Source organism: Vicugna pacos, chromosome 4 (assembly GCF_048564905.1).
Source record: "Vicugna pacos chromosome 4, VicPac4, whole genome shotgun sequence".
NCBI lineage: Eukaryota > Metazoa > Chordata > Mammalia > Artiodactyla > Camelidae > Vicugna > Vicugna pacos.
In genome coordinates this window covers 15,943,065-15,970,690 of record NC_132990.1, presented here as the reverse complement: position 1 = coordinate 15,970,690, position 27,626 = coordinate 15,943,065, and the positions used below count along the sequence as shown (strand labels likewise).

The window sequence follows — 27,626 nt, the reverse complement described above, 5'->3', positions numbered from 1 at the left end:
CTCTCCCGGACAAAATTATCAAGCAAAAATAGCAAGGGCAGAAAATGGCATGTAGTACATTACCTTCTATGTAAGAAAGGGGCAATATAAATATAGATACATATTTGCTAATTTTTTTTGAGAAAGAACAGTTAATAAAAAATTAGTTATTTAAAAGGAAAGGTTGGTACAAGAAAGCAATACTGACAGAATCTGTACAATGTTGAATAGTTTTCTTTTGAAATTATATGTTTTATATAATTACAAAGCAAAATTAAGTTAAAAAAAATCCTGGTGAGCACCATTATAAATCAAATTGAGGTTTCTAAATACCATTTCCTACTAAAAGAAAGACATAATGCTTCTTGGCAAAATAGCTGACTTAAGTCTAGAACAAGAAATGCATGAAGTGAACCTAGAAACTTCTGCAGTACCAAAAGCAAGGAAGACTACGGAAGGTCTTATAAAGGCCACAGGAGCCAATTTAAAGAGGTTTCCAATGACCAAATATGGGACAATTTGAGACTCAAAAAAAAGAGATGTTAGGGAATCAATACATTCTGAAACCCAGTAAAAGAGGAGGGCAAGGGGGCAAAGCAAGCATTTCTCCTGTGTCCTCTGTATGAGGATCTCACATGGTGGAAAGTTCTTCACAGAAAAAAATGCTGCCTATTAAATGCAGAAATAATGGTAGAATTAGAGTATAATCATTTTGCAAATTTTAATGAAATACTGGATCTATGCAATGATCATCAATAGATGCTAAAGATTGTCAATATAAAAGGCCGATGGGTATTTTACAATAATAGACGAATCTTAGCATCACAAAAAGAAATAGTATGTGCTTCCTGTTGTGCCACAGCAGAAAGTACACAATGCCTACAGTGTTCTCACCAAAAACTTGAATCTGAATCTGATCAAGCTTCTAGATCTAACTGATAGCTTCCAGGAAGAGGGGACTGAGGGACATGATAGAGGAAATGAGGCTTTAACCAGCAGGGTTCAGATTACAGGAAATTCTACAGGTAAAATAAGCTGGCTTCAAATAGAGAGGGAGTGAAAAAGGAAAGAAACCAACAGATTGAAAGACACGTGGACCTTGTTTGGGTCACAATTCAAACAAACTGTAAAAAAACATTTCTGAGACAATAGACTAAATTTGAACATTCACAGGGTATCTGGTAGTAAGACATTAGGTTTTACTTTGTTTTGTTTAAAGTGTGATAATGATATTGTTTTAAAAGAGAAAACCCTCATCATTTTGAGGGGTCAGCAAACTATGGCCTATGGGCCACCTGTTTTTGTACAGTGTACAAACTGAGAATGGTTTTTATATTTTTAAGTGGTTGAGAGAAAAAAACATGTGAAAACTATATGATATTCTAATTTCAGTGTCCACAAATGAAGGTGTAGTGAAACACAGACATGCTCGCTCATTTATTTATCATCAAGGCTGTTTTTGCACACAACAGCAGAGCTGAGCAGCTGTGAAAGTGACCATATGGCCTGCAAAGCCTAAAATATTTACTATCAGGCCCTTTACAGAAAAAGCTTGCCAAACCCTATTTTAGAACTACAAACTGAGGTATTTGTAAATGAAATACTGTACTGGAAATTTCCTTTAAAATAATGTTGTGAAAGAGGGGAAAAGATGAAACAAGATAGTCTACGTGTGGATAATCCTTGAAGATATATAAATATACCAGTGAAAGAGATCACTACATTATTCTCTCCTATATGTTTTATTTTATTTTTTTTATTATTACCTTTTAATTGGAGGCACTGGGGATTAAACCCAGGACCTTCTACATACCAAGCATGCACTCTACCACTGAGCTATACCCATTCTTCTATATATTTTATATATAACTTATTATAAAATACTATCTCTCTTCTTTCATATATATATATATGTGTGAAGACTTCCTTCATAAAGTTTTAAAAAACTGTATCACTCTGCATTTAAGATTTCCCACATGTACATATAAAACATTTTACAAACTCCTTAGAGGAATTAAATTTAGAGTGTTTGTGAGCCATACTATTTGTTTACAGATGTCCCAAACAATTCCAGATACATTTAAAAAAGTAGTACACATACTGTATTGATTAAAGATATCATTTTATAACAAAGAGACCTTAAGCAAAACACAAATCCAGAAATATCAGAGAATCAGAAATTTATACAAGTCACAGAAAACACTATCCAAAAGTATTAAATGATACCAAAGCCTTAAACACATTCCTTCTGGGTCTTCAATTTGCTGCACACAGACATAACAGCCAAAAGATAAAGAAACACTTCTCAGTTTTCCTGAGTAAATGAATTTCTTGCAAAAAAAACCCCTGAAAAACCAAAATTACAAAGAGCATAAAAGAATAGTCTACTTTTTTTTTTATAACTGAGCACTTAACTTTTTACATAAATAAGTATGTCAGTCTTCACCGATGACAGTAAGTCTGTAACAGAGAATTTACAAAACAATGATGCACCAAAAGGTTTTCACTAACAAGCCATAGCTACAGGTGAAACAAACATAATAAAAACTAGGGAAAATGAGTATGAGAAGTTTATCTTCAAAAGGATAAAACTTATTCAAAAAGAAAAATACCAAAGCATTATACTCACCAGTATTTTTGTGACCTTTTAGTACATAAAGTGGCGCTGGACTCTCCAGAGAGAAAATGCAAATATTGTGGTCATTCCCTCCAGTGGCAATTAGTCCATGAGGGTATATGTCACTTGAAGGTATAATGCACACACAAGAGACAAAATTGGAGTGTCCACTCATACAGTGCATTTCTGTAAAGCCCCTGTTAGGACTGGAAAGACATGGTAATTAATTAGATATATATTTGTCCTCTGACTTAGCCTAGGACATAAGTTGTCAAAGTACTCATTTTCTTTTAGCGTCTAGGCTGAACATCAGAGTACATACTATTTTATGAATCTATCATTTTAAATTAAATATTTAATTATGTTAAATATCTAATTTATATTAGCTACTACAGAGGTTTACATCAGATTAGGAGAAGCTTAATTAGTATTTCACTGCAAATTAACAGAAAGAACAAGAAAGGAAAGGGAGGGAAACAAATATCCTAAGTGGCTTTTTCTCATCCTCCATCTTCATTTCAACTTACTAGTGATTGTAAAGAATTCTATTCCTGACTCAAGCTAAATAAAGGAGTTTGCAGTCTAGTCGAAGGAGATAAGACAAGTGCTCGTAAAGACAGAAGACTCCTGAATAAAGACTGCACACATACTCATCTATAGTCACGTCCTCCCAAACACCACTATAACAATATATGGTGGGCTTTTATAAAATGTGCTTTTAAAAATCATTTTATCGATAAGCCTAAGGAAATTTAAAATATAGGGCATGTTTTAAAATTTATATTGTATAAACCACTAAATCTACCTGTAAGTGTCCCTTTTGCTCTTCCCAGTATAGATGTTTGTGTGTATCTTCTATAGTGGTCTGTGAAGCTCCCAATTTCAGAAATCTAGATCAAATTCTTCTTTCTATCTTCCCAACTTCCTAGCACAATGTACTATGTGGTAATCATTAAATATTTCTTGAATCAGTGAAAAAATATTTAAAGCATCAGAGGAAAAAAAAAAAAAAAGCAGCTAGACACCCCAGCCAGACAACTGCGCCTCCTGCAGCCAGCCAGTCTAAAGCTCTTTCTTTAGAAAAGGTGAAAGTCTTTGACTCAGGCAGGGGGCACAAGGCATAATTAAGCCTCAAAGTATGAGGAATATGTACATTCATAATGGAGCCCAAGACCACCAAAGACAAAACTTCAAGTCCAGGCAGTCATCCTCTAGGAAACAGATCATCCCCAATGAAATGGTCCAGCCAAATAACCCTACATAAAGTGAAGCTCACAGCCAGCAAGCTCCACCCATACACACAGATCTTTCCCAGTTTTTCGGTTCTTCACCCTTAATACTAAGCACAGAATAAAAATTACCAGACATTTAGGGAAATATAGTGACCAAAACAAATAGGGAGTAGAAGAAACAGACCACTAAAGAGAAAATAAACTAAAGAAAGAAAAATCATTACCATCCTTAGAGATATTAGATATTGCAACCATGAAACAAAAACATAATTTCACAAAAAGTCAAGCCAATTTCTGAGAAACTATACCTGACAGAAAGAAAGAAATACAGAGAGAGAAACAAAAAAGAAATTTAGAAACAAGTTCAATATATGAAATAATGTTTCAGAATAGACAAAGAAAAGAGAGGAAGAAACCAAAGAATTAAAAAAAAAGTCCCAGAACTATAGATATGAGTTTTCATACTAAAAGGTCCCACTAATAGCCTTGAACAATGAATGAGAAAAAAATCATGGGTCAAGAATCAGAATGGCTTCAGACTTTTAAACAATAACACTAGAGGCTAGAATAAAATGGAGGAATGGCTTCAAAATTCTGAAGAAAAATTATTTGGAAATTACAATGCTATAAACATTTGAATTATTATTCAAGTAGCAAGGCAGACTAAAATCATTTTCCAACTTGCAAGGTCTTAACACATTTATTATCACTGCACTGTATTTCAGGAAGCTCCTGGAAGATGTGCTCCAATAAGGTGTCAAGGAAGAAAACCAAGAAAGAGAAAGTTAAAGATATTGATAACAGAAATCGAACACAAGAGGTCCAAAAGAAAGGATTCTTGAAATGACAGAGAAGGGAGATCCCAGGATTAGTTGTGTATCAGAGGCTGACAGACCAGGTCAGAAAGTTTCATTATCAGAAAGATAAAACAGTAAAATAACCAAAGTGTCTAGAGGTCTTGAGAGGAGATCTAGAGAACTATTAAACAACAGAAAGTTGAATTAGTGATAAATATGTAGGAAGTTAAGTAAATGAAAACCAAAAACAAGACAATTATTAGCTACAGGGAGATCATAAAACCATCGAGGAAAAGTTACCATGGTTTATTCCACAGCTCAGGTGTAGACAGACTCTGTACAGCCACAAAATACTGATTTAGTCTGAATTAAATTGAACTATATTAGAAGGCTCAGGGCACAGAAAAGATGCTTATGTGATGGGGCTGGTAGAGGGGAGAAAAGAGTTAAATTTTCATATTCTATAAGAACTAATAGAAAACGCTAAAATAGAAAATGAAATTTTAAATGAAAAAGAGCAGTACAGTAGTTTATACACAGATATGGAAGCAAAATTCAAGAATAAGCAGTTAAGAGATGAAAATTTCACCTCCAAGAAAGGGAAATAGTGGGTTGGAGGGTAGGAAGGGACCAGCTCTGATTTCTTAACAAACTCCACAGAACTATTTGACTATGGGCCCAAAGTGCCAAGTGTCTCTATGAAGGAGAAGCCACTTCAGCCTTGGCATGGTCATGGAAGACTTGATGCACAATGTTAAACATGAAGTTCTGTCTTTCAAATATGGGGAGTTTTCCAAAGGCAAAGCAATTGTTGGTGACAGACTTGGGAAACCCAATTTATTGCGAGGAAGGCTTCTAGAGGCCTGAAGCAGTCTGCAACAATGACACGTTGACTGATTCGGTTTAATGTACAACCAAAAAATAATGTCTCCATTCTGAAGGGCCTTCAGAAGGCCGAGAGACTTTATGGGTTTTCAATGGGCTCTTGTGAAAGATGACGTATCTGGTTTAGTCCACCTAAGAATAGAACTATTTTGCTTCTTTTAAACTAAATTAAATTCCCCCATCATTCCCTGTCTATCCTTACATTACCCAGATCCAGAAACCTATCAACAATGGACAGGAGAAAACAAAAATGTTTACTACTTGGCTCCAAACATTTTATAGCACTTCATTAGCTTTATTAATATACCATGAAATAAATAGAAATTGTCAGGATGTCAGCCTTGAGGACACTTTTTATAGTGCTAAAGGTACTACTGAGACACCAGTTAGAAAGTCAAAGAATGGCTCTGAGATGCTCTAGCCAAAGCAGTTGGAAATGAGAGGTAAAACAGCCTTACCTCACCAATCACCCACTATCAAGCACCGTGCCTAGTACAATGCAGGCTCTCAATCTCTAGTGTTAGTTGAATACCACAGGAATTTTGAAAAACAAAATCAACAAACAATATGAGTTAAATGAAAAGAACCAATTTTGAAAGACAGTCATTTCAGCTCAAAGTTCCTCAAGTTCCTGTGATCGCAGATTTAAGCTCTTGTCAACTGAGCACAGTCCTACAAAACGTGTAACAGTTTAGGGATTTAACTATTAAAACAGGCATCCTTTTGCTGCTCCTTACTGCAATGTTTGTATCCTCCTGGGCATGCGCTTCTAGTGAACTCGATTTTAAATGCAGAAGCTTAATCAGAAATTTGGATTCCAAGAAGTCATGTATCAGTGTTACCAAGTGGTTTGGAATATCACAGAATCTTAAGAGTTAGAAGAGAACTTTAGAAGTCATCTTATCCAACATAGGAGTTTACTCTACAGTATCCCTAGTTTAGTCTGTCATTGTCTTGGCTGTACTACTTGCTGCAAAAGCCTCTAAACAGAAGCTAGCAGAAACTTCTCAATAAATAAATCATGCTGCTCTTTGAAGGCTTCCACCTACTAACTTCTTTCCTCAGTCCTCTCCCCACTGCATGATCTGGCTCCTGCCCTCACCTTACAGCTCATTCCTTCCTGCACACATCTTTCCTCTTTCTCAATCTAGGGCCTCTGTGTTTGTTCCTCCTCCTGCCTATAGTGCTCTTCCAATTCAACCCTCATTCCTTGCTCCCTTGACCAGCTCCATCTTGGTGTCATCTTAAAAACAACAACAAAAAACCCTTCCTCAGAGAGGCTTCCTTCTTTAACATCTCTCCAAACTCTACATCTGTATTTGTTTTCTTTATAGCACACATGCTAATGTATAATTATCTGATTTTTCCATCCATCTTCCCTCCCAGGCTGTAGATAACATCTACAAACACAGGGAACTTGTCTGTCCTCTTATTCTTCTTAAGGGTCACAAACAAATAGGAGGCACTCAATAGTTATCTTTGGAATTTATGTATGGTCACTCAAACTCTGAGTGAAACCTCTGATGGGAGACTTACCACGTAAAATAACTCACCTCAATTATTCTCTATCTGACCTGAATCTGTCTTCCAGGTCTTGAGTTTCCTGTTACAGCCAGCCCAATGAGGGCTGAACTCTTGAACATAATTTGGACTGGAACCTAACTTTGTTTCCTATTTTTTTTTTTTTAGTCTCTGATAATCTTCTGATGGCATTGGACTTTCTCTCCTCAAGAACACAGTACATCCCTACACAGCCATAAAACATTTGAGGGGTTTCGTTCCCTCCACCCAAGCCCATTACATACCCCAGACTAAGAAACTTACACTTGGACAACGTGGAGAGGAGCCAATGCAACTTTCTGCAATGCAATTTTTGATAATTAAGGTTCTCAAAAACTAAATTTGTGGGAAGATTATAGAGCAAATTCTAGGGGAAGAACAGGAGTTACTTAAACTTCATGCCAGATGCTTGCATTGCACACTGCCTCATTTGGGAGGGTGTATCTGGCATCAAAAATTTTTCAAATCGGAAAGAAATATGGGAACTCATCGCCCCAAAACTGAAGCCACAATATGTAAGAGGTTCGCCCAAGGTCATCCACTCCTTAGCCGACCGGAGGGAAGGCCGGGAAGAGGGAGAAGGCAGGATAGGGCAGGGAAGGGTCTAGGACAGGGAAGGGTCATTCTCTTCCGAAGCGCGTTAGGAAACTTGCAGCACAGCCGGGTGACAGCGGGACTCGCAACACTCACCTGTTCGGGACCCAGAGGCGGGTGGTACGGTCTCGGGACACGGACACAAAGGCCCCCGGTGGGTAGAAGCAGCTTACCAGGCCCCGCACGTCCAGTTCGTGGCCCGGGAGCGAGCAGCTCAGCCGGTACCTGGTGGCGCCGCTCGCCATGGCCCTGGTCTTCCGGGGCCCAGGACCCGGGCACTGCGCAAGATCTGTCCGCAGAGAACGCTGGGCGTACGGCGGGAGAGGGCCTGTAGGTGAGGGGCGCCGGGACCGGAAGATCCGGAGGGCCGGTGCGGAAGGGCGGCGGGGAAGGGGCGAGACAAGCGGGCCGAGTGACACAGCAACCCTGACATGCACACCGGAATTTATCATCGGCCTCAGCCCGCCATGACGCAGAGCGTGTGCGTCCAGACTGCTGAGGCCGACGCGGAGCGAAGGCTCGCTTCTCTCCTGTGCGCTGGACCGCGGGTCAAGGAAGAGATGTCTGCCCCTCTGCCTGGACGCACGAATACGGGTCCTTTCGGAGCCCGAGTCCTCTCCGAGCCCTAGCTGAGCTGTTTATTTTGATACGGGATGTGGGCCAGGACTACAAATCCCACAATGCCACGCGCCAGTGGGCGTGAGCCGAGGAGCGCCGAATCCGGGTATTTTAAATCTGGGTCCGCTGGGCAGCGCGGTGGGCTGTGGTAGAGAAAGGTTGCTTCGTGTGTTCTGTTGGGGCGGCCGTACCCAGCTTTCCCCAGACCTTCTCGTATAGTCTCCTGAGATTTTTTTTTTTAAATAAGCTAAACGTTGTTTTTTATTTAAAACGAGAGAGCTTGGGGCCAAAGTGGAAACAATCGCTTGAATTCTATGAACACTAAACTGAATTCTTGGTACTTAAAAAATAATAATATTGTATTTGTTAACGCAGAGATTTCTCTCAAATTGTCACAACTCAATACAAATGGTAAATGCTGGGTCCCCCATCCCGTGTGTTTAAAGACACTGAGGGAGAAATCGGTGTTAGCGTCTCTGTGAGACAATGTATGGAATAATTGGACAGTTAAGAGGTTGTAGGAGAGGAAATATCTTTTTTTCCCCTACTCCTCTAGCTTTTCTGCTGGAGCTCTCTAGCAAAAGATTAACAAGATAAAGACACGTTTTTAAAACGTTTATCTCATATACAAGGGAGAAGTTCATAGAGCCATAAATCAAAGAGGTGGCCAGAGCTTGGGGTTATATAGTGACTTAACAACGGAACAATACGTTTTAACACAAGTGCGAAAGGAAAACGACTTTTTAAGTCTTCAGAGGCAGAAAATTATGGGCAGGCAAACTATATGAAACTTAACAATAGATAAAGGCTAGCCAATAAACTTTTTCTGTAGAGTACTCTGGCGCAATCTCTAAACTGATTAAACAGGTCTCAAGTCTCTAATGATTAACTCTTGTCCATCCTGGTTAAGAGGCAAGGCAGGATGCCTTTGAATTCTTTCAAGTGTCCTGCTTTTAGGCAAATAGGTGAACGGTAGAGTTTTGTTTTATCTTCTTTTCAATTGCCTTTAGCTCAAAATAATCCTTGTAACAAAGTGACAAATTTTGAGGTGGTAAACTTTACCACCCTTCACTGCAGCTACCAAAAGGATAACAAATAATCACTGCAGATATGTTGGGCTCAAATAGAATAATTACAAAATAATGTTTTACAGACTTTGAGAACTCAGCCATATGAGATAGTATTTCATTCTGTATCTCTGATTTTCAACTACTTGAAGGCAGGCATACAAGAGAATAAATTTGGACATAAATAATGTATGCAAAAGGGAAACAATGTGAAAATGTTCAAAGTCCAGTATGTATGTCATGATTCAAGCTATCTATAGGAAGAGTGGAAGAAAATAAACTTCAAGTTACTTTTATTCGGGAGGTTGGATTTGAGATGAAGTAGCTCTGATATATAATTTTAAACATTTGATTTTAAAATAATTCTAAGACCATTTTCCAGTTAATTCGGCCTTCCTCACAAACCTGAATCACAACTCTGAAAGGAAGCCTAAAGATACAAAGCTTTCAATGAAATGAGGAACATATAGTACCAGAATCGCATCAGTATTGCTTAATGTTGTATGGTGTATTTGTGCACTCCTAACAGAAAGGAAAAGTTCTATTAATTATAAGTAAAAAAGACCGTATAATGCTTCCTATCACGGAAAAAAACTCAAATAATTCGTATTAAAAAAAACTGACGTATTTCACGTGAGGTTACACAGCTACAATAAAACTCAGTGGGAGTGAATTCAGGTCAAGCAAACAAGATAAGTAGTAAGGAAAAAGTTAGTCCTCAAATCTTGCGAGATCATTTTACTCTCGCGACGCTGAGCTGAGGCCCAGGATAGGCTAGTCAGGAGGCGGGACCTCACCCCGCCCCACCCCCGTTGCCGGGATACGCAACGGCGCTGGAGGTTAGGCCTTGAAAGCCGGGGAAAGCTGCGTGAGGTCGGAGCATCGCGAGTGAGGTGACCCCTTCGCCGGTCTGACTGGTGGGCTCTGCTGTATTGGAGGCCACGGAAAGAAGTTTGAGTGCCCCTGAGCGGCGTGACCTCCCTCCGCGCCCCTCAGCTGCGCGATCTCCCACCTTCCGCGCCCCTCGGCGGCGCGACCTCCCTCCCCCGCGCCCCTCTGGGGCGTGATGTCCCACATTTCGCGCGCCTCAGCCGCGCGACCTCCCTCCTTCCCCGCCCCTCAGCAGCACGACATCCCACCTTCCCCTCCCCTCAGCGATGTGGACTCCCTCCTTCCGCGCCCCTCAGCGGCGCCATCTCCCACCTTCCGCGCCCCTCAGCGGTGCGGCCTCCATCCTTCCCCGCCCCTCTGCGGCGCCGTTTCCCACCTTCCGCGCCCCTCAGCGGTGCAGCCTCCCTCCTTCCCTGCCCCTCAGCGGCGCCATCTCCCACCTTCCGCGCCCCTCAGCGAAGCGGACCCCCTCCCCCCGCGCCTCTCAGCGGCGCCATCTCCCTCCTTCCGCGCCCCTCAGCGGTGCGGCCTCCCTCCTTCCCTGCCCCTCAGCGCCGGTAGTGAGAAATCCGGGTCCCAACTTTCCCTCCTTGCCTCCTCTACCGTCTGTCTTACCCTGGAGATGCTGATGCGCTCCAAATAAAATAAATCCAGCTCTTAGCGGTTCTCCTCGGCCCGTCGCCGGGCCGCAAGTCCCAATTCTAGTCCCGCAAAATGTGGGGCGACACTCCTCAAGCAGTTCCCTGAGGAGACCTGCCAAGGAGAGACTAGAGGAAGGGATTCGAGTGTCTCAGACAGAAAGTTCATTGCAGGCTGAGGGATTTTACTCAAAATAATAGATTTCTGTCTGTTAGTCGTAGCGGAAGGGACTTAGCAACTTTCCACTAATTGATAAATGTTAAAATAGCTGGTTTAGGGGAGGTAAGAATAGTAATAATTAGGGGTTACGTGCTTTATATAAAGTATCTGTAATCGTCACAAGAGCTCTGCAAGATAGAGCTCAGTGCCACACTTGTGTTTTACAGATGAGGAAACATCCAGAGGAATAACATCGCTGATAAATGTCACAGCTACGTTTGTATCCTCAGTCTTTATAGAACCTCTCTGGTGGTATGAATAACCCCAGAGATTGTGTGAATATTTGAGTGACTATCTCCAGAGTTAGTGGCATATTTGTTAGTAGGGCTGCTCCCTTTTATTTTACCCAGTGGGACCGATCTAATGCTAACTAAGCTTTTTCTACGATAGTAAAGCAGTGGCAAAAAGAAGTCAGGTGGAATCTGTATACTACGTTTTCTTAATGTTTCTTAATGTTCTCAGGAAAGCTACAGTAAGTGATTAATTATGCTGGAAACAGTGGTTTATTGTTTAGCTTTCTTTGGGAGAAACCGGTTTGATAATAGACCTTGTTTGCCTTTCAAAAAGTCATTTCATGAAACTTCCCTTTCCATTTGAAATAGTAATAGTAATAATTCTACTACTTTGAAGAGTTCAAAGCAGCAAATAAATGGAATTACGGAGCTAGTTGGATGGGAAGGTTGTAAGTTTGGTGTAAACATATTCAATATAAAGTGATAATGGGATATCTGAATAGAAATTCCCAGAACAGTTGAAAATTCAGAATTTGTGTCCAGTTTAAGGAACAGAACTGGAGACATTGATTTATGGGCCACCAGCCTAGTTAAAGTCATAAGAAAATGGATGAAATGTTTTATGGCAATAAGGGAAACAGTCCAAGGACTGATCATGAATGATGGTAAGGAAAGCCAGAGAAGCACTGGGCATGGGCTATAGAAACTGAGAAACCATTTTAGTCAGGATATGATTTGTTTCTTTTTTAATAATTTAGTAGATTTTTGTAACTGGCAGTGCCTTCATGAGGGAGGAAATTCACAAAGTAAAAAAGAGAACAAAAAGTTTTTACCTGGCGCTGAGATAGATGCTGGGGATATAAAGATGAATAAGATTCAGCTTTCCCCTCAAAGGAGAGAGAGAACTTTAGCAGATCATTTCAATTGGTGTGATAAATCCTGGAATAAAGATACGTACATATGCATCATAGCATATAGGGCAGCCCTGTAAACTCAAGTGGAAGAATGTGAAAGTCGTTATGGACTGGTCGTAGAAGGAATCCTAAAGATAACAGGCAAGATGTGTGTTCGGCAAGGGGATCAGTTAGGAGGCCAGTATAATAATCCACTTGAGTCCATGAGGGCCCTGAACAGTACTATAGGAGGGGAAGATACATGTTAAACATTTAGAAATAAAATTGGTGAGACTATGTGATTTGCAGTGGAAAATTAAGGAGAGGGAGAAATCGACAAAGTTTCTAATTTGTGTGACTAGGAGATGGTACCAAGAGACAGAGCAAGTTTCAGGGAGATGACAGTGAGTTTACATTTACATTTATTTATTTTGAAATATTGGTGGTATATCAAAGTGGAAATGTCAAGTCATTATTTGGATATAAACACTTCCCTCAGACTGAGTGTGAGAGGTCAGGGTTGGAGATAAGGTGTTACGAGTCATCAGCTCGTTAAAACCCTGAGTGTAGATGAGATGGCACAATGAGAACTTAAGGAGGAAAAAGAAAAATAGACTGTGGATGAAATCTTGAAAACTGCTGCTAGTAAGGGCAGATAGAATAAGATGAAGAAGACTGAAAAAGGAGAAACAGAAGAGGGGGAGTGTCATGGAGATGGTTTCATGTAAGAGTGAACACTAGTAACAGAGATGACATTTACATCCTTAGCTGCGTTGGCAGGAGCCATTTGAATGGATTAGTAGGAATCCAGGAGATAGTGGAAATGGGAAAAGTAGAAAATAATAGATATGAGCTATACTTTAGAGTTTGGCTGCATAGAAAAAGGATATATGGAATATATATATATTCTTTTTATATGCAGGATCAAGAAATTAGGGTTTTTAAAAAATTACTCATTTTATTAATTTGGGGGAGGAGTAATTAGGTTTATTTATTTATTTACTTTTAGAGGAGGTAATGGGGATTGAACCCAGGACCTTGTACATTCTAAGTATGAACTATACCCTCCCCACTAAGAAATTAGGTTTTAAGTTTAGGTTCAAGGATCAAGCAATTAGTTTTTAAGGTTAAGAAAGAATGGAACATGTTAACAAACAGAGAGGAGAAAGTTTAAAGACATGTAAGAGCTGGATAATACCACAAGGAAATTGGGGTAGAGATGGGGGAGAAGGATGTAGGCAAGGATAGGAAAGCTAATGTCCCAGAGGAGCTGGGATCAAGAGGATAAATTAGAGACTGATCTTGAATGAGAGAAGAGATGGCTATTGAGATTGGAGGAGGGTGGGTACAGGTTAAATTTGTGTACTTCAAATGTAGTGGATTTCATGTCTTAGTTTTCTTAGAAAATTGAGTCATCTGCAGAGAGTGGCAGGAACCAGAGTTTAGGTGGGTATGTGGGTAAGAGCTGGAATCATCAAGGACAGAGTAGCTTATCAAGAATAAATAAATTAATTTCTGAGATGAGGGTCCACCTAAGTTTGGTGACTCTGACCTTGCAGTTCTTCAGTCTGCACAGTTTGGAATTTTCATCAGCAATGTTCAGCAGTTCAGGATGGATGTAGAGGAAGATTTCTGATTGTGCCAGATGGGTTGAAAAAGAGTTTGAGGATGCAGATTAGTTGTTAGTGCTCATGAGACAGTAGTTTTGTGTTGAGAAGGAAAAGAGTCCTTGAAACTGACCTCGGCAAGTTCATTAACCGTTTTTAGGGTGTGGGTTCCAATGGACATTTCAGTGTTCATTTTGAATTCCCAGCAGAAAATGGCATGGCTGACCATTCCTGCCTTCTCTTTGAATGTGTCAGAGATGACACACATTCTCCTGGTTTTTCTGTTTGGCTTCTGTGTCTTCATTTTCAATTTCTTGTACTAGTTACCCCTTTTCTGTGCAATCTGTATGTATTGGCATTACTCAGGCCAGAATCTTGGGCCCTCTTTTTCTCTCTTCTCATTCTCTCTCTAGTTCAGTATCTTTAAAACTCTTTTGAACATGACAATACATTATAGACCAGTACACCTAGATGTGTAAATTTATGTAAATATAACTGAAACAAAAATTGAGTGACACAATACCCTTCCTATTTGCAGTGAGCTCTCTTCTGTTTTTATTTCATATATAAAACATATTGCTTATAACCTGCTAAATTGTTTTCATAAGCCATAATAGGTTATGACCCATAATTTTTAAAATGTTATTTTAAATTATCAGCTAAAACTTTAAATAACATTATATTCTGATCAATAAAAGGGGGCTGTTAATCTGGGAGAGAATGAGTGAATAAAGGAAGTGGCTTAAGGGGAAGTGTAGTGAGAACAAAGGTGAGAAAAGTGTAGGAGAGATTAAGGCCAGAGAATAAAGTATTTCAATTAATATTTTTGAGATAAAGCAATTCTAGATGATGAAAAGCCCCAGATCTGGCCATGGCTATGAATGACGGAAATGGAGTCGAAATGATTACTGAAATTTAGGTCAGGCAACTGTGAATCTAGAATGTTGCATATTGAATCCAGTATCCATATGTTGGTGGTATTGGAATAGAGAGACTGTGAACATGATATGAAGGACTCTAGCAAACATAGGGGAGAGATTAGGAGATCCCTAGATAAAAGCAACCAGGAAAGATCCAAAGCAGTATAGTTGATTATTTGTACCTCAAGGGAAAGGAATCCTGTATTTTTTAAAAGATTTGAAAGAAGAATGTTTTGACAGTGACATTGGGGAACAAGGAAAGTGCTGTACACTCCTTCTTTGCCTTGAAATTGTGGGACAGGAAGCTAAAACAGCTTTCACTTCCCCTGGGGAAGATGGGATCCTGTTGAGGTGAAGAGTAAAAGGAAGTGTTTATAAGGATTGAGAGTATATGGGACCAGAATGCAGAGAAAAGACTGGGAGAGAAGAATGATAATTGGTTATACCAGGAGAGAAAACTACTACAGTACGGGATGAGAGCCCAGGAGAGAGATAACTAGAGGGGCTTACATTTTGATAAGATAATAGGGAAATGAGGAAGGCATGTTGTAATAAATGATTTCATGGTTCTAAATGGAGCATTGATGTCAAATTTGAACAAAATTAAAACAGGCTTAACTTTACGTAGTGGTACCTGGAATGGCAATTTACAAGAAAAGTCACTGTGGATTAAATGTTTAGAGGAAGGGTATATGGTTCACTACTATCTTGCTATTGAACATATCAAAGGAGAATTGAAATATAACTTGTTTCCAAACAGTGGTTAAAGTGAGCAAACAATGGCCAGTAATCACAAACCTTCAGGAGCTCGCCCTGTTTCACGAGGTGTGATTGGGTTGACAGGAAGGCCTCCTTCTGGAATTCGACCCCCATCAGGAAATATTCGAATGGCAACTGGAGTAAGTTTAAACTGATTATTGAATTACTGTGCATGTATCCTGGTAGGAGTTGGAAAGCCTGTCTATAATGAGAGATTCTTCTTTGTTTTTCTGTATTCTGTATGCATAATATTATGTAAGTGTGTTTTTGGAAAACATCTAGAAATATAAATTTGGGAGAATGAAAGACACTGTTCAGAAAAGATGCCTGCTCATGCTGATATTCAAATTTATTTTAAAGCTATAATAATTTAAGTGGTGTAGTGTATTGGTGCCAGAATCAAGTGAAATGGAATAGACCAGAAATAGAATCAGACATGTCAGAATTTAATTAATGATTAAGGTGGCATTTCAGATTAGTTGCAAAAGCATGGAGTGTTCAATAGTGCATTCAAATAATGTTAAAACATTTGTTTTAGAAAAGTAAATCCCTCCCTCACACAAAATTCTAGATATTTTAGAAATTTTATATTTAAAGAATGAAACTATAAATGTATTAGAGAAAAATATAAGCAAGTATTTTGTATAAACTTGGTGTGGTCTAGGCCTTTGTAAACATGACAGGAAACATCAAGTAATGAAAAGGAAAGTATTTTTACATGTATATATTTGAGTTTATAAAAATTGCATACACATTTAAAAAGTTCAAAGAAAAATGACAACTTGGTAAAAAAATATTTATAGCATTCATGTCATACAAAGAGTTCATAATCTTAATTAAAATGAGAAAAGATAGTTTACTCATATGTGAGGGTTCTTTCTGTATTAAGACTATAAACCCTATGTCCAATCAGAATTCCTTGAGATTTCTTTTGGGGTATGGAAAGGAATATCATTACAAAACTATTCAAAAATTCACCTAGAACGATACAAAAGCATAAATAAGAAAAGTACAATATTCTAATGTAAAAATATACTATAAATAATAAGTGAAACAATGTTCTGGTTGCCACAGCAGCCTAGAAACAAACTAGTAAATGTTAAGAGCTTAATGCAAGATAAATCAGTGAATCAGTAAGAGGAATATACCACATTAGAAAAAATTGGTAGATTTTATAAATTGATAGTGCTAAGCAGAAAAATATCCTGTAAGGATATTTATTTCATTTTTATTGTAATTATAGAAGTGAAAATTTGAAAATAGCCTAAATGACCTTACAACCCGGTAAATCTGAAGTAAATTATGTTATGTCTATCCTTGATAGATAGTCATTAAAAATTATTTTCATAAAATATTTGAGTAAATAATATATCTTTATAGTACAATGTTAAAATGTGAAAAGCAGTATGGTATCAATTTAACATAAAGATGTACATTTATATGTACATAAAAATGAATACACCAAAATCCTCATAATATTTTCTCTGATGATCAGAACAGATGGATTTGCCTACCTCGTAAGGTACAGATGAGGTACTCAAGCTCAAACAGTAGACTAATTACAGACTAGAGATAGTACTGGGTCCTGTGTTTAATTCATAAGGACAGCAATTTTTGGAGGGAATAGTTTTAAGTTTTCTTAAAGTTTCAGATTTTTCTAGAGTTTTAGGTAGTATTAGCAACATCATCATCAACTTATACTGAAGTTGATTTTTCTAAATTTTTTACATATATATGTTACTGAGCTAGGGTATCTTATTGTTATTCTAGTACGAATTTATACTTAATTAAATATTTATAAAAGGAATCTGAAATTTATTGGCCACCTACTCTTTGCTGGATGCTTTAACTATTTAATGTTTGCAGTTTTTAAAATAATAATACTTGTTGGAAAACATACAAAGAAAAAATGTCAGAGTTCCCTCCTTCTACCCCAGGTATAACCATTGTCTAAGATGTGACATGTATCCTTCTAGACTTTTTTCTGTCCGTTTATAAACACTAACACATACATATGTAATGGTATAGTTTTAGTATTTTTCAAATTGAGGATAATGCTGTTCATATAGATTCTTACCTATCTTATCCTTTTCTTTCAATAATGTAAAAATATTTCTGTGTGAATACATAAATATATACTTCATTCTTTTTAATTTGTGCAGTTTTAATTTGTACCTCTCTATATTTTGATCTGATAAAATTTTAAACAAGTGTATTATCCAATATTCACATAATTTTAAATATTAATTTTGTTAAATAAAATTTCAGACATTCAAAAGTGTAAGGAAAATTTTACAAATTATATAGAATCTTTATCTTTAAAAATATCCTCTTTGCAGTTTTGACAATTTTAGAGGCACTGTTTTTCTAGTTTAATAAAACTGTAATTTTGTTTGTCATTTAGATGCCACCTGGAACAGCAAGACCAGGTTCCCGTGGTGGTCCCATAGGAACAGGAGTTCTGTCTTCTCAAATCAAAGTTGCCGATCGTCCTGTAACACAGCAAGGTTTGAGTGGAATGAAAACTGGGATGAAAGGTACCTATTTTAAGAAGATGAATATATTTTGTATAAGAATTATTACAGTACCATATTATTAAGTCAGAATTTTAGAGTGAAAGAGGCTGTTTTACTCAATTCTTATTCCTTGATTCACAAAATTGTTGTAAGGGTTAAAATAAGAGAATGAATGTGAAAGTTCATTGTGAACTAGGGAGTTACATACATATGTGAGCTATTTTAATCTTCATTTTCCTGAACATGAAACTTTGCTATAACTTAAAGAAGTGTGAAATAATTTGAAGAAAAGCTCAGGAATGAAAATTAGGTTTCTATTATTTTCTAGAAATATTCTGAAATATTTTTTGTTTGTTTCCATGTCAAAATGACACTAGTAAGGTATTTTTATATTTATGAGAAGCGAGTCAAGAGGTGTTACTTTTGGTAATAATTAATATTCCATTTTAATGCTTTAAGTAAGGAAGTGAGCCTGACACGTAGATTTATACTGCATCTCTCATTATGCCTCTCTGTATGTGTTTAGAAAGGCATAATAATAACTCTATATGTTATGAATCAAGAAGTTGGTCTATAACATATAAATAAATCAACGCATGATGAATGAACTATTTTATAATGAATTTGTAGTTTTCTGTATTTGTGCAAATGACTTATCAGGGATAAAGATACTCTATGGGTACAAAACTAATTAGAAGATGTTTATAAAGTTTTTATGTTTAATATTACTTATTTAAAAACATTAAGTATAGAAACATACTGTAATTCTATAGAGAATTCACCAAATTTTATTACTGAATTACTGTGTTAATTTCTCCTTCAAAACAAAACCAGTATTATTTAAGATAGACATTGTCTACCAATATATTTCAAGGCCTTATGTGAGAGAGTTCTGATTGTTACCACCATGCACCACTGCTGTGACTTTTGTTCTTGCCTGGTCCAGTGCATTTCCCATCCTAGTAAGACATTCTCTCCCTCTTCTCAGCATAGACCTCAGTCAGTCCTCTCTAGCGTTTTCTCTCATGCCTTGCAGGGCTTGCACCTCTTCAAAGTTTGGTACACAACCTAGGAATATTTTTTTTGGTTCTACTGAAATGTAAGATCATGTTTCTAAAAAAGTTTCTGAAACAAATTATGAAAAATCAAAATCTCCTGCATACATTGAGAAATTCATAGTCTAAATCTGCACGGTCCATTATGACAGCCAACAGCTACATGTAGCTGTGTAAATTTAAATTAATTAAAGTTGGGTAAAATAAAAATTCACTTCCCAGTAGCACCAGCCACTTTTCAAGTGTTCACTATTCTGTGGATACTTTACTGGACAGTGCTGATATAGGTTATTTCCATTGTTGAAGGAAATTCTCTTGGCCTGCCCTGTTCTAGACTCCCTTAGGCCCAGTTTCTATTCATTCGACCTGATCCGCGGAATCCACTGTCTTAACAGCCCCACACCTAGTCCCGTCTTTGTAGTCTTAATTCAAGCTTCCATTATGTCATGATACTAAGATACTAGTTCTCTTTTCCATTTAAGCTTCTTGATTTTCAGATTTACTGAGGCATTTTTGAGGACTATGAGAGAATTGTGTAGTGTAATTTTGGTTGTGTTTTGGATTTGCTATTTTGATACCATTTTCAAACTGAACACTAATACTTAAAAAAATTTTTTTAGGTCCCCAGAGGCAAATTTTAGACAAATCTTATTATCTTGGGCTTCTTCGGTATGTTAAATACTTTTTTTCCTATGCATGATCATGAAGTTTTAACTATGGTACTTTTTAAGATAATTAGGTATCTATTTATTTTTAAGAATTATTTTGTATTCTAACATAGTTCTTGGTTAATTTGGCTATAAATAGATGTCATCACCAAATAGATGAGATAATACAGTTAGGCTGACATTTTAAATCTTATGTATTTGAATATATATGAGCTATATATTTCAAGTTCACTATTTTTCATCTAAAGATAAAAATAATCTTTTATACTTCTTTCACTAATTATTCCAAAATACATTATTCATATATCTATTAAGAAAGAGAAAATATATATACTTACTTATAATATATTAATTAGTACAGAGTTTCACATAATGTATATTTGGTCAGTTGCTGTAAGTATGGCCTAATTTTAATTAATTCATAAGCTTTGTCATTTATCTCTAAGTATGCAGGTCTAAATTAAGAACTTTTTTCTCTTTCTCTACTTAACTTTTTCTCTTCTCAGATGTCCTACTATCATCCTATCTCCATTTTCCATTTTACTTCATTTTCTTGTTGGCTCGTCATCTGTATCTTTTCTCTCTTACTTGCATTCTATTTAACGCATTCTTCTGTCATGTCCTGAAGGCTCTGTTTTCTTTATTGGTCCTTCTTAACTCTTGTTGCTCAACTATCTGAAACATTTTTATTCTTAGACTCCTAGAAGGCAATAGGAGGATAGGTTTTCCCCATCTGTCCTCAAAACTAACATCCATAGGAAAGATAGGGAGGCCATCAGTTGGATAGCATCTTTTGCTATCCAGCCACTTTTAATCAAAAAAAGGAAAGGAAATAAGCTATTTCTCATTACTGAATTGCCTCTCTTCTCTAGGATTTGTCCTTCTGTATTAAAAACAGTTTTACCTATTTGTGTAATTGACTCTAGAGTAGTAGTTCTCAACTGACAGTGATTTTTGCCACCCAAGGAACATTTGGCAACTTTTAGACAAATTTTTGGTTGTCATAACTGGGATTGGGAGGATGTGCTGCTGGCATCCAGACCAGGGATGCTGTTGAATATCCTGCAGTGCACAGGATACTCCCCCACCCCCCACCAAAGGATTATTTACTCAAAGACCTAAAATGTCAATAGTGCTGCTTTTGAGAATCCCTGTCCTAGAGGATAGCAAGAGCTGTTAGTGTGACAATTAGGCGTCTACTTCTGTCTGAGGATTGTACCAATTTGACCAGGTTTTCATTCTGATACTGTTTCATCTTTTTTAATGGTTTGAAAACCTGTATCAGTTTATCACTGGGATATAACTCCTTCTTAATCAAATTAGTCACTTAAATTGTTTTTCTTTTTTTGGTGAAATTTCACAAAATCATTTATATCATTGTTGCACATTTATGAAAAGCTTATTTTGTTTGACTAGAAAGACTCTTCCAGAGTGGGAATACTGCTGACTTTTTAATTTCTTTTCACTTAGAAGTAAAATAAGTGAGCTTACAACAGAAATTAATAAACTTCAGAAAGAAATAGAAATGTACAATCAAGAGAATTCAGTATATTTGTCATATGAAAAGAGGTGAGTAATTTTGCAGTTACAACATGCAAGATTTTTTTGTTAGTAACATTTAATGTAATATGTTTCAGGAGTTTAATACTAAATTTATAGTTATCATAATATTCATAACATTCATCTGCCTATTTATGTATTTGTGAATGTATTTATTTTATGTTTACAGAGCTGAGACTTTAGCTGTTGAAATCAAAGAGTTTCAAGGACAACTAGCAGACTACAACATGGTATTTGGTCTTTTCTGAGAGAATTTCCTTTGAATATTTTCATTGCTTTTTACCACTTTAAAAAAAGTTATTTTAAATACCAAATAATACATGCATACATGCTTATTGAGAAGGATTTAAACCATGGAAAGTATAGAGATTAAAATATCCTTTTGCATTCTCCCTCATTTCCCTTCCCAGGAATAATTTGTCTTAACAGATTGACATGCATTCTTCCAGTCTTTTTTAAAAAAAAATTTACTTAAAACTACAGAAACACACACACTTTTTTCCCTAACAATATTAAAACAGTAATTTTTAAAATAGTTAAAATTTGTTGGGAACTAGCAATGTCACTGGTTTAAAAATTTTATTTTTCTATAGAGTCTTATCATAAAATTTTAAATACTGAATTACTTAGTATGTAGAATACCTTCATCTGATGTTTCATTCAAAATACAGTTTTTGCCTTCTGTCAAAATGAAGTAAGTATCTAACATAAAAATAGTTCCACCAAAGATGCTTCCTAATGTGAACTTCCAGAAGAAATAATCCCCTTGACAGTGTTGATTACTGCCTCAATCTTTGGGGGGATCTTGGCCCCATGAAAATGTCTAGTGTCAGAATTTTCTTCCTTCCAACTCTGTAGGTGCTTTACTTGCTGAAAACTTTAGACTTACTGAAAACTGTTATCTCACTTCTCCTATTAAAAAGTAGTGTTGCACAAAATAAAAAACATGCTACCATAATGGTTAGGTAAATTATGATATACCTACTTGATATTGTTATATTGTACTCATAAACAATATTTTTCTGATTATAGTATAATTCTCTCAGTATTTGTTGGACTATATAATCCGTAATATTCTGTGCAGTTTTTTTAGTCAATAATGTTCTGTTCTAAATATGGGGAAAATAGTTTTTTATAAAATATTAAACATTAGATAAAAATATATAAAAGGGATTTCTATTTGTACTACAATGCATTAGGTAAGTTACTTAATATAAAAATATTAATAAATGTAAAATATGCTATTTGTAGGTTTAAAAAGCTAACATCTGATACAGAGAAAGCACTTAGTTAGCCAGGTATTTAACATATAGTAAGACCTCAATAAATACAGATCTTAGTAGCACTTATTATTTATAACACAAGTGAAAATGTGATGTGTACTAATATATATTACATTAATAAAGCTTAGTCTTTTAGAATCAGCTATATTCAAATAGTTTTCTTTTCGTAGCCTCCCTATTCAACTTCTGTGTCCACAACTTGCTAAATTTCTGTATCTACAAAATGTGGACAATAATGTCTACTTCATAGAGTAATTGTGAAAATTAAGTGAAATAATACATATAATAGGCTCAGAATAGTGTTTGGCACAAGGTAAATAGGTAAATATGTTAACTGTCATTGCTTAACTTTTTGAAGTAGGCTTACTAGTGTTCTGTTTGTGCCTTACCCTGTTGATGTTTTTAAAATTTAAAAATTTTTTTTAATTTGTAGAAGACCAAAAAAATCATTTTACATTTTCACTCATGTAAATTTGTAAATGTGTTAACGCTCCCCCCCTCTGAACAAAAAACAGAGTGAGAGATCTTCCCCCAAATTTTGTCTCCTTTGCATCTTTCTTCTTTAAGCTCAGACATCTTTCCAGAGCAGGCAAAGCTCTTTGAGATATGATCTGCAGGAAGAATAGTTCATTACTGCTTACTTTTCTATGCTGAAAATGTAGTTTACTGATTGCCCTAATGCATAGTATATGCTTACTTAGGTAACTCAATATTTGTTTTTGTCTTAGAAGATAAGATACTTGAAAGTATTAATACTTAAATGACTACTCATTATTTGTAAGGTTGAACACCTATGCTATTGATTATAGAGTAAATTTATGAAGACTAATAGAATTTTTTTTACTTTTGCTTTTAGTTGGTGGATAAACTTAATACTAATACTGAAATGGAAGAAGTAGTGAATGATTACAACATGGTAAGAAACTTATAAGTATAAGCAATAGATCTACAGAGCCTCCAAAACAAAGCACTTACATCTAGAAATAATTTGATAAAACATTATGGACCTTAGAGATAGGTATTATTCTGATCCTAAATACTACTGATATAATTGAGTTCCCTTAGTTACTCTTCTAAAATTCTTTTCTGTTGGTTGGCCCTTCCAAGCGCATTCTAATTTATTGTCTTTCTAGAAGGCTGTGTTTGAACTGGTCTCTCATAAAGCATTAATTAGGGAGTCCCTTCTACATATCCTTATATATAAATTAGTTTGCAGTACTTCTAGTCAAATATTTGTGCAAATGGAGCTAAGTACTTAATGGAGAGTTTTATTAGAAAGGGCGAAAATGAATAGTTATGATGCCAGACATAATTGGTAAATGAGAATTGACATTCAGTGTTCTTCAATTATTTGGTAGAAAACAATAAAATGATAGTAGCTAGTTTATTATTTATTATAAATATTGGAAAGAAAATAACTTATAACTTACACACCTTCTAATTTATACAATCAAAGACTCTTCTGTGAAAGTATAGGATTTATAAAATGACTCTTTTTCTAAATTGGGGTTCTAAGAGCATGATAATTTAGTGAAATTATTCTTAGCTTTAGAACACAGGAGAATTCCCACTTTACAAACTATATTTTTAATGCCAAATGTAAAAAGTAAAAACTGTGTTTTTTCAGTTATTTGAGATAGGTCCAAATTCTAGGCTGAATATGTATAGGTAGAGTCACCTAGGAGTACTCAGGTAAAATCCTGAATGATTTAAGAGTAAAACTTGTGTTGGGTCTCGGTTTAACGTATTACTAATCAGCTATTGAACACCCAATAAATTCTTGAAATTCTGTTTACATAAATTAAGTTTATATTAGATTACTTGACGGATCAGCATACAATGAATATTGTTGGTGTGAAATTACAATGCCTTTGAAAAAGACTTTTTTTAAATTTGTGGCTTGTTAAATGAAACAATACTGTATTTTTTTAAAACTTTGCATGTGACGTTAGGATTAGTATAATAATCTCTAATCAATTCATAACCAGAATAACCAGAATAACCTTTAGAGAAATAGCTTAATGGTGATTAAAAAAAAAATTTTATCCCCTCTTCCCTCAATGGTAATTTTTTAGCAATAACTTTTCTGTTAACTTTTTATTCAGCTGAAAGCTCAAAATGATCGAGAAACACAAAGTATGGATGTTATATTTACTGAAAGACAAGCGTGAGTACAATCCAGTTAGAAATCAAACAGATTTATAAGTGACCTGTATAAGGTAGTTTAACTTCTGAGTCATTTATTTCTTTACAAATTTGGTTGTTTTTCCCTGTTGCATTTTTTTTACTTAAAAAAGTTGAATATTTGCAATATAGATTTTATTATTTATGAACCTATTATCTTCATTCAGATAAATAAAATTTCTGTGTGTAGGAGTTTAAAATCTAAAATAGATAAGAACATCTTCATCTCTACCATTTGTAATTTTAACCTGAGCTTTTTAACTAATTCAGAGTATAAGATTTAAGACCCAGTCTAATGAAAGATACCTTATTAGTAGGGTATTTACATTACTTCATTACTTGATTAGTAATTAATAAATAATTGATGTATTAGTAATCCTTATTGCAGATGTAGATTATATGTGCATCTTTATATATAACCTGGTTAGAGACCAAATACCAAGTAACTTTGACTTTGGTAATAAGGTAAATGTGGCAGTGACAGTAATGTCTACAAAGATAATAAGTGGATGTAATGTAGTTATTAGTCCATTTGGGCTGTTATAAACAAAATATCATAGACTGAGTAACTTATACAACAGGAATTTATTGCTCACAATCCTGGAGTCTGGGAAGTCCAAGATCAAGGCACCAGTATAGTCTTGTTATGCTGAAGGCCCTCTTACTGGTTCGGACCCAGCAAATTCTTGCTATATCATCACATGGTGGAAGGGGCTAGAGAACTCTGTGAGATCTCTTTTATAAGGGCACTAATCCCATTCATGAGGACTTTACCCTCATGACCTAAATCACTTCCCAACCTGCTAATACCATTACCTTTGGCAGTTAGGATTTCAACATATGAATTTTGAAGGGACCCAAATACTGAGACAAAAGCAGTAGTTAACATACTTATTCTTTATTGACTTTTTGACCTTAGTTATTGTCTAAGGTAGTGCAAACATAGAAGATGAACTATTTTGTACATGCACATACCACACACATTTTGTCCCGTAAACTTATCAATATTAGTATCCTTGACAGCAAGGGTAATAACGAAAATTATGAAATTTCTGTAACACCAAATGTACTGTCATGTTGCCTCTGCATGTACAGTAAATATTTGATGAAGAATAGGTTGTTAAAATATAAGGACAAAATATTTGAAAGATAAATGTAATTTTCTGTTGTTTAAAAAACAAAGGAATCTCTTTTCCCCATCTATCATTTGATGCTGCTAAAAAGTGCTATCTTAAAACTTACGAATATACTGGAAGTCTCTTCCCTTTTACAAAGAAAATTCCATATTCCAATTTTAGACACTCACTTGAAAACTTCCTTTTTGTTGTTGTTGTTGCTCTGGTTTTAAACCATTTAGCAAATATTTACCATTTGCTACATATAAAATACTCTCCTAGGTACCTAAACAATAAGAAATAATAAGCTATAACCCACTGAGGACATTATATAGTTTAGAACATTTAGGTCCTCATTTATTTCATAATTTAGCTACAAAGTTATATAATACCCAGATTAGGTTTATAAGTATTACATGTATATGTTTTATAGATATTTTATCCCAAAAGATAACTCCCAGATTATAAGTTTAAGTATGTCATAGGCTTTTCTGTCTATTTAGTTCATTTGGTTAAGGAAAAAACTTCTTAAAATACGGTACTTTGTCCTGAAATATCAGGAGTCTTGAACTTAATATCTGTAGTTTGTAACTAAGGCTGAGTGAAATAGTTTCTCCTGACTCTCTTAAGAGGAAATTTAAATTAAAACTAAGTTATTTTTATGAACTTTACTTGTATATACAGTAGGAGGATAGATTTATTTTGTGTGTTAATCAGATGGACAACATCTCAAAAACACAAGGATCTATCTTGACTCTATACGTTCAGAAGAAGCAGGAAATGCCATACCTTGAAAAAGCAGGAGTAGGAAACTTCTGTTTTCCTCCTCTTCTCTTTTAGTACCACCATTTGCTGTGGTATGACCATCTGGTTTATTATGAAACACCCATTTTAAGTAAATCGATTATAGTATATAGCCTCAATATGTTACTGTGACAATACTTAGACACCAGGCTTTAATTCAGTTTCACGTGCCAGCTTGAACTAATGATTCTCTTCTAATTCAAATGTCTACATTAGTTTGGTTTTAGCCAAAATCAGTTATCCTTTAAAAAAATATGTAATTATAATTTTAAAACCCATTTATTTTTTTTTGTTTAGTCAGATATTTATTGAATACCCAATATTTAAATATAAGAGGCTTTTGAATATAAGTAATTAGATGTAGTCTTTACCCATTCATAATTATATTTTATCTTACCAAATATCTCAAATATTAATATTTGCCTCTTTAAGTAGGAAATGATATTTTGGTAAAATGATAGGTTATTTAGAAAAAGATGCTTTGTGTTTTTATAATTATCTCACTCATATTTGAGATTTAAAACTGTTAAGTATAATTTATTTATTAGAAATATTACACATAAAACATTTATATCCTTTATTGAAAACATATGTTCCTATACATACGAGCAAATACACATCTTAAATGAGTCAATTTTATTTCACATAGTGTATTGTCCTAAACAGTTTTTATTTTCCTCAGTAAACATTTGAACTGAATTTACTATTGATATAACCTTAAAAATGACTATTGTTAGAATATAACACATCTACATTATTTTTAGTCTCTCTTTTCTAAGAAACTACTAGGTACATACACGTTTTAAAAACTTTATGTTATAGAGGAACTTGAACATACACAAAAATAAACTAGTGTATTATACTCCTGTGTACCCATCTCCCAGCTGTATCAGCTTATATGCAACTCTGTTCTATCCACACTGCTAGCCAC

The 27,626-nt window shown here is 35.6% G+C and overlaps 2 protein-coding genes across 6 annotated transcripts in view; one reads left to right on the top strand and one right to left on the bottom strand.

The window, feature by feature from the left end:
* The window catches only part of PLAA (phospholipase A2 activating protein), a 33,450-nt gene extending 25,146 nt beyond the window's left edge, over positions 1-8,304 (bottom strand). Inside the window, exons 1-2 of the mRNA XM_006214476.4 lie at positions 7,761-8,304; positions 2,609-2,802 (exon numbers count right to left, since the gene is read on the bottom strand). Coding sequence (XP_006214538.1) covers positions 2,609-2,802; positions 7,761-8,116 — 550 coding nt within the window. The 5' untranslated portion in view covers positions 8,117-8,304. The remainder of the gene's footprint in view (positions 1-2,608; positions 2,803-7,760) is intronic.
* IFT74 (intraflagellar transport 74) overlaps positions 1-27,626 on the top strand; it is a 110,792-nt gene that overhangs the window by 34,235 nt on the left and 48,931 nt on the right. Inside the window, exons 1-8 of one of the 5 annotated variants that reach the window (XM_031677033.2) lie at positions 10,146-10,242; positions 15,512-15,650; positions 17,915-18,047; positions 19,702-19,750; positions 21,220-21,318; positions 21,479-21,539; positions 23,449-23,508; positions 24,698-24,759. In XM_031677033.2, coding sequence (XP_031532893.1) covers positions 15,531-15,650; positions 17,915-18,047; positions 19,702-19,750; positions 21,220-21,318; positions 21,479-21,539; positions 23,449-23,508; positions 24,698-24,759 — 584 coding nt within the window. In that variant the 5' untranslated portion in view covers positions 10,146-10,242; positions 15,512-15,530. Of the gene's footprint in view, positions 1-10,145; positions 10,267-11,297; positions 11,571-15,511; positions 15,651-17,914; positions 18,048-19,701; positions 19,751-21,219; positions 21,319-21,478; positions 21,540-23,448; positions 23,509-24,697; positions 24,760-27,626 lie in introns of those variants that run through there. The other 4 variants (XM_006214478.4, XM_015248066.3, XM_015248068.3 and 1 more) reach the window with 4 other exon arrangements.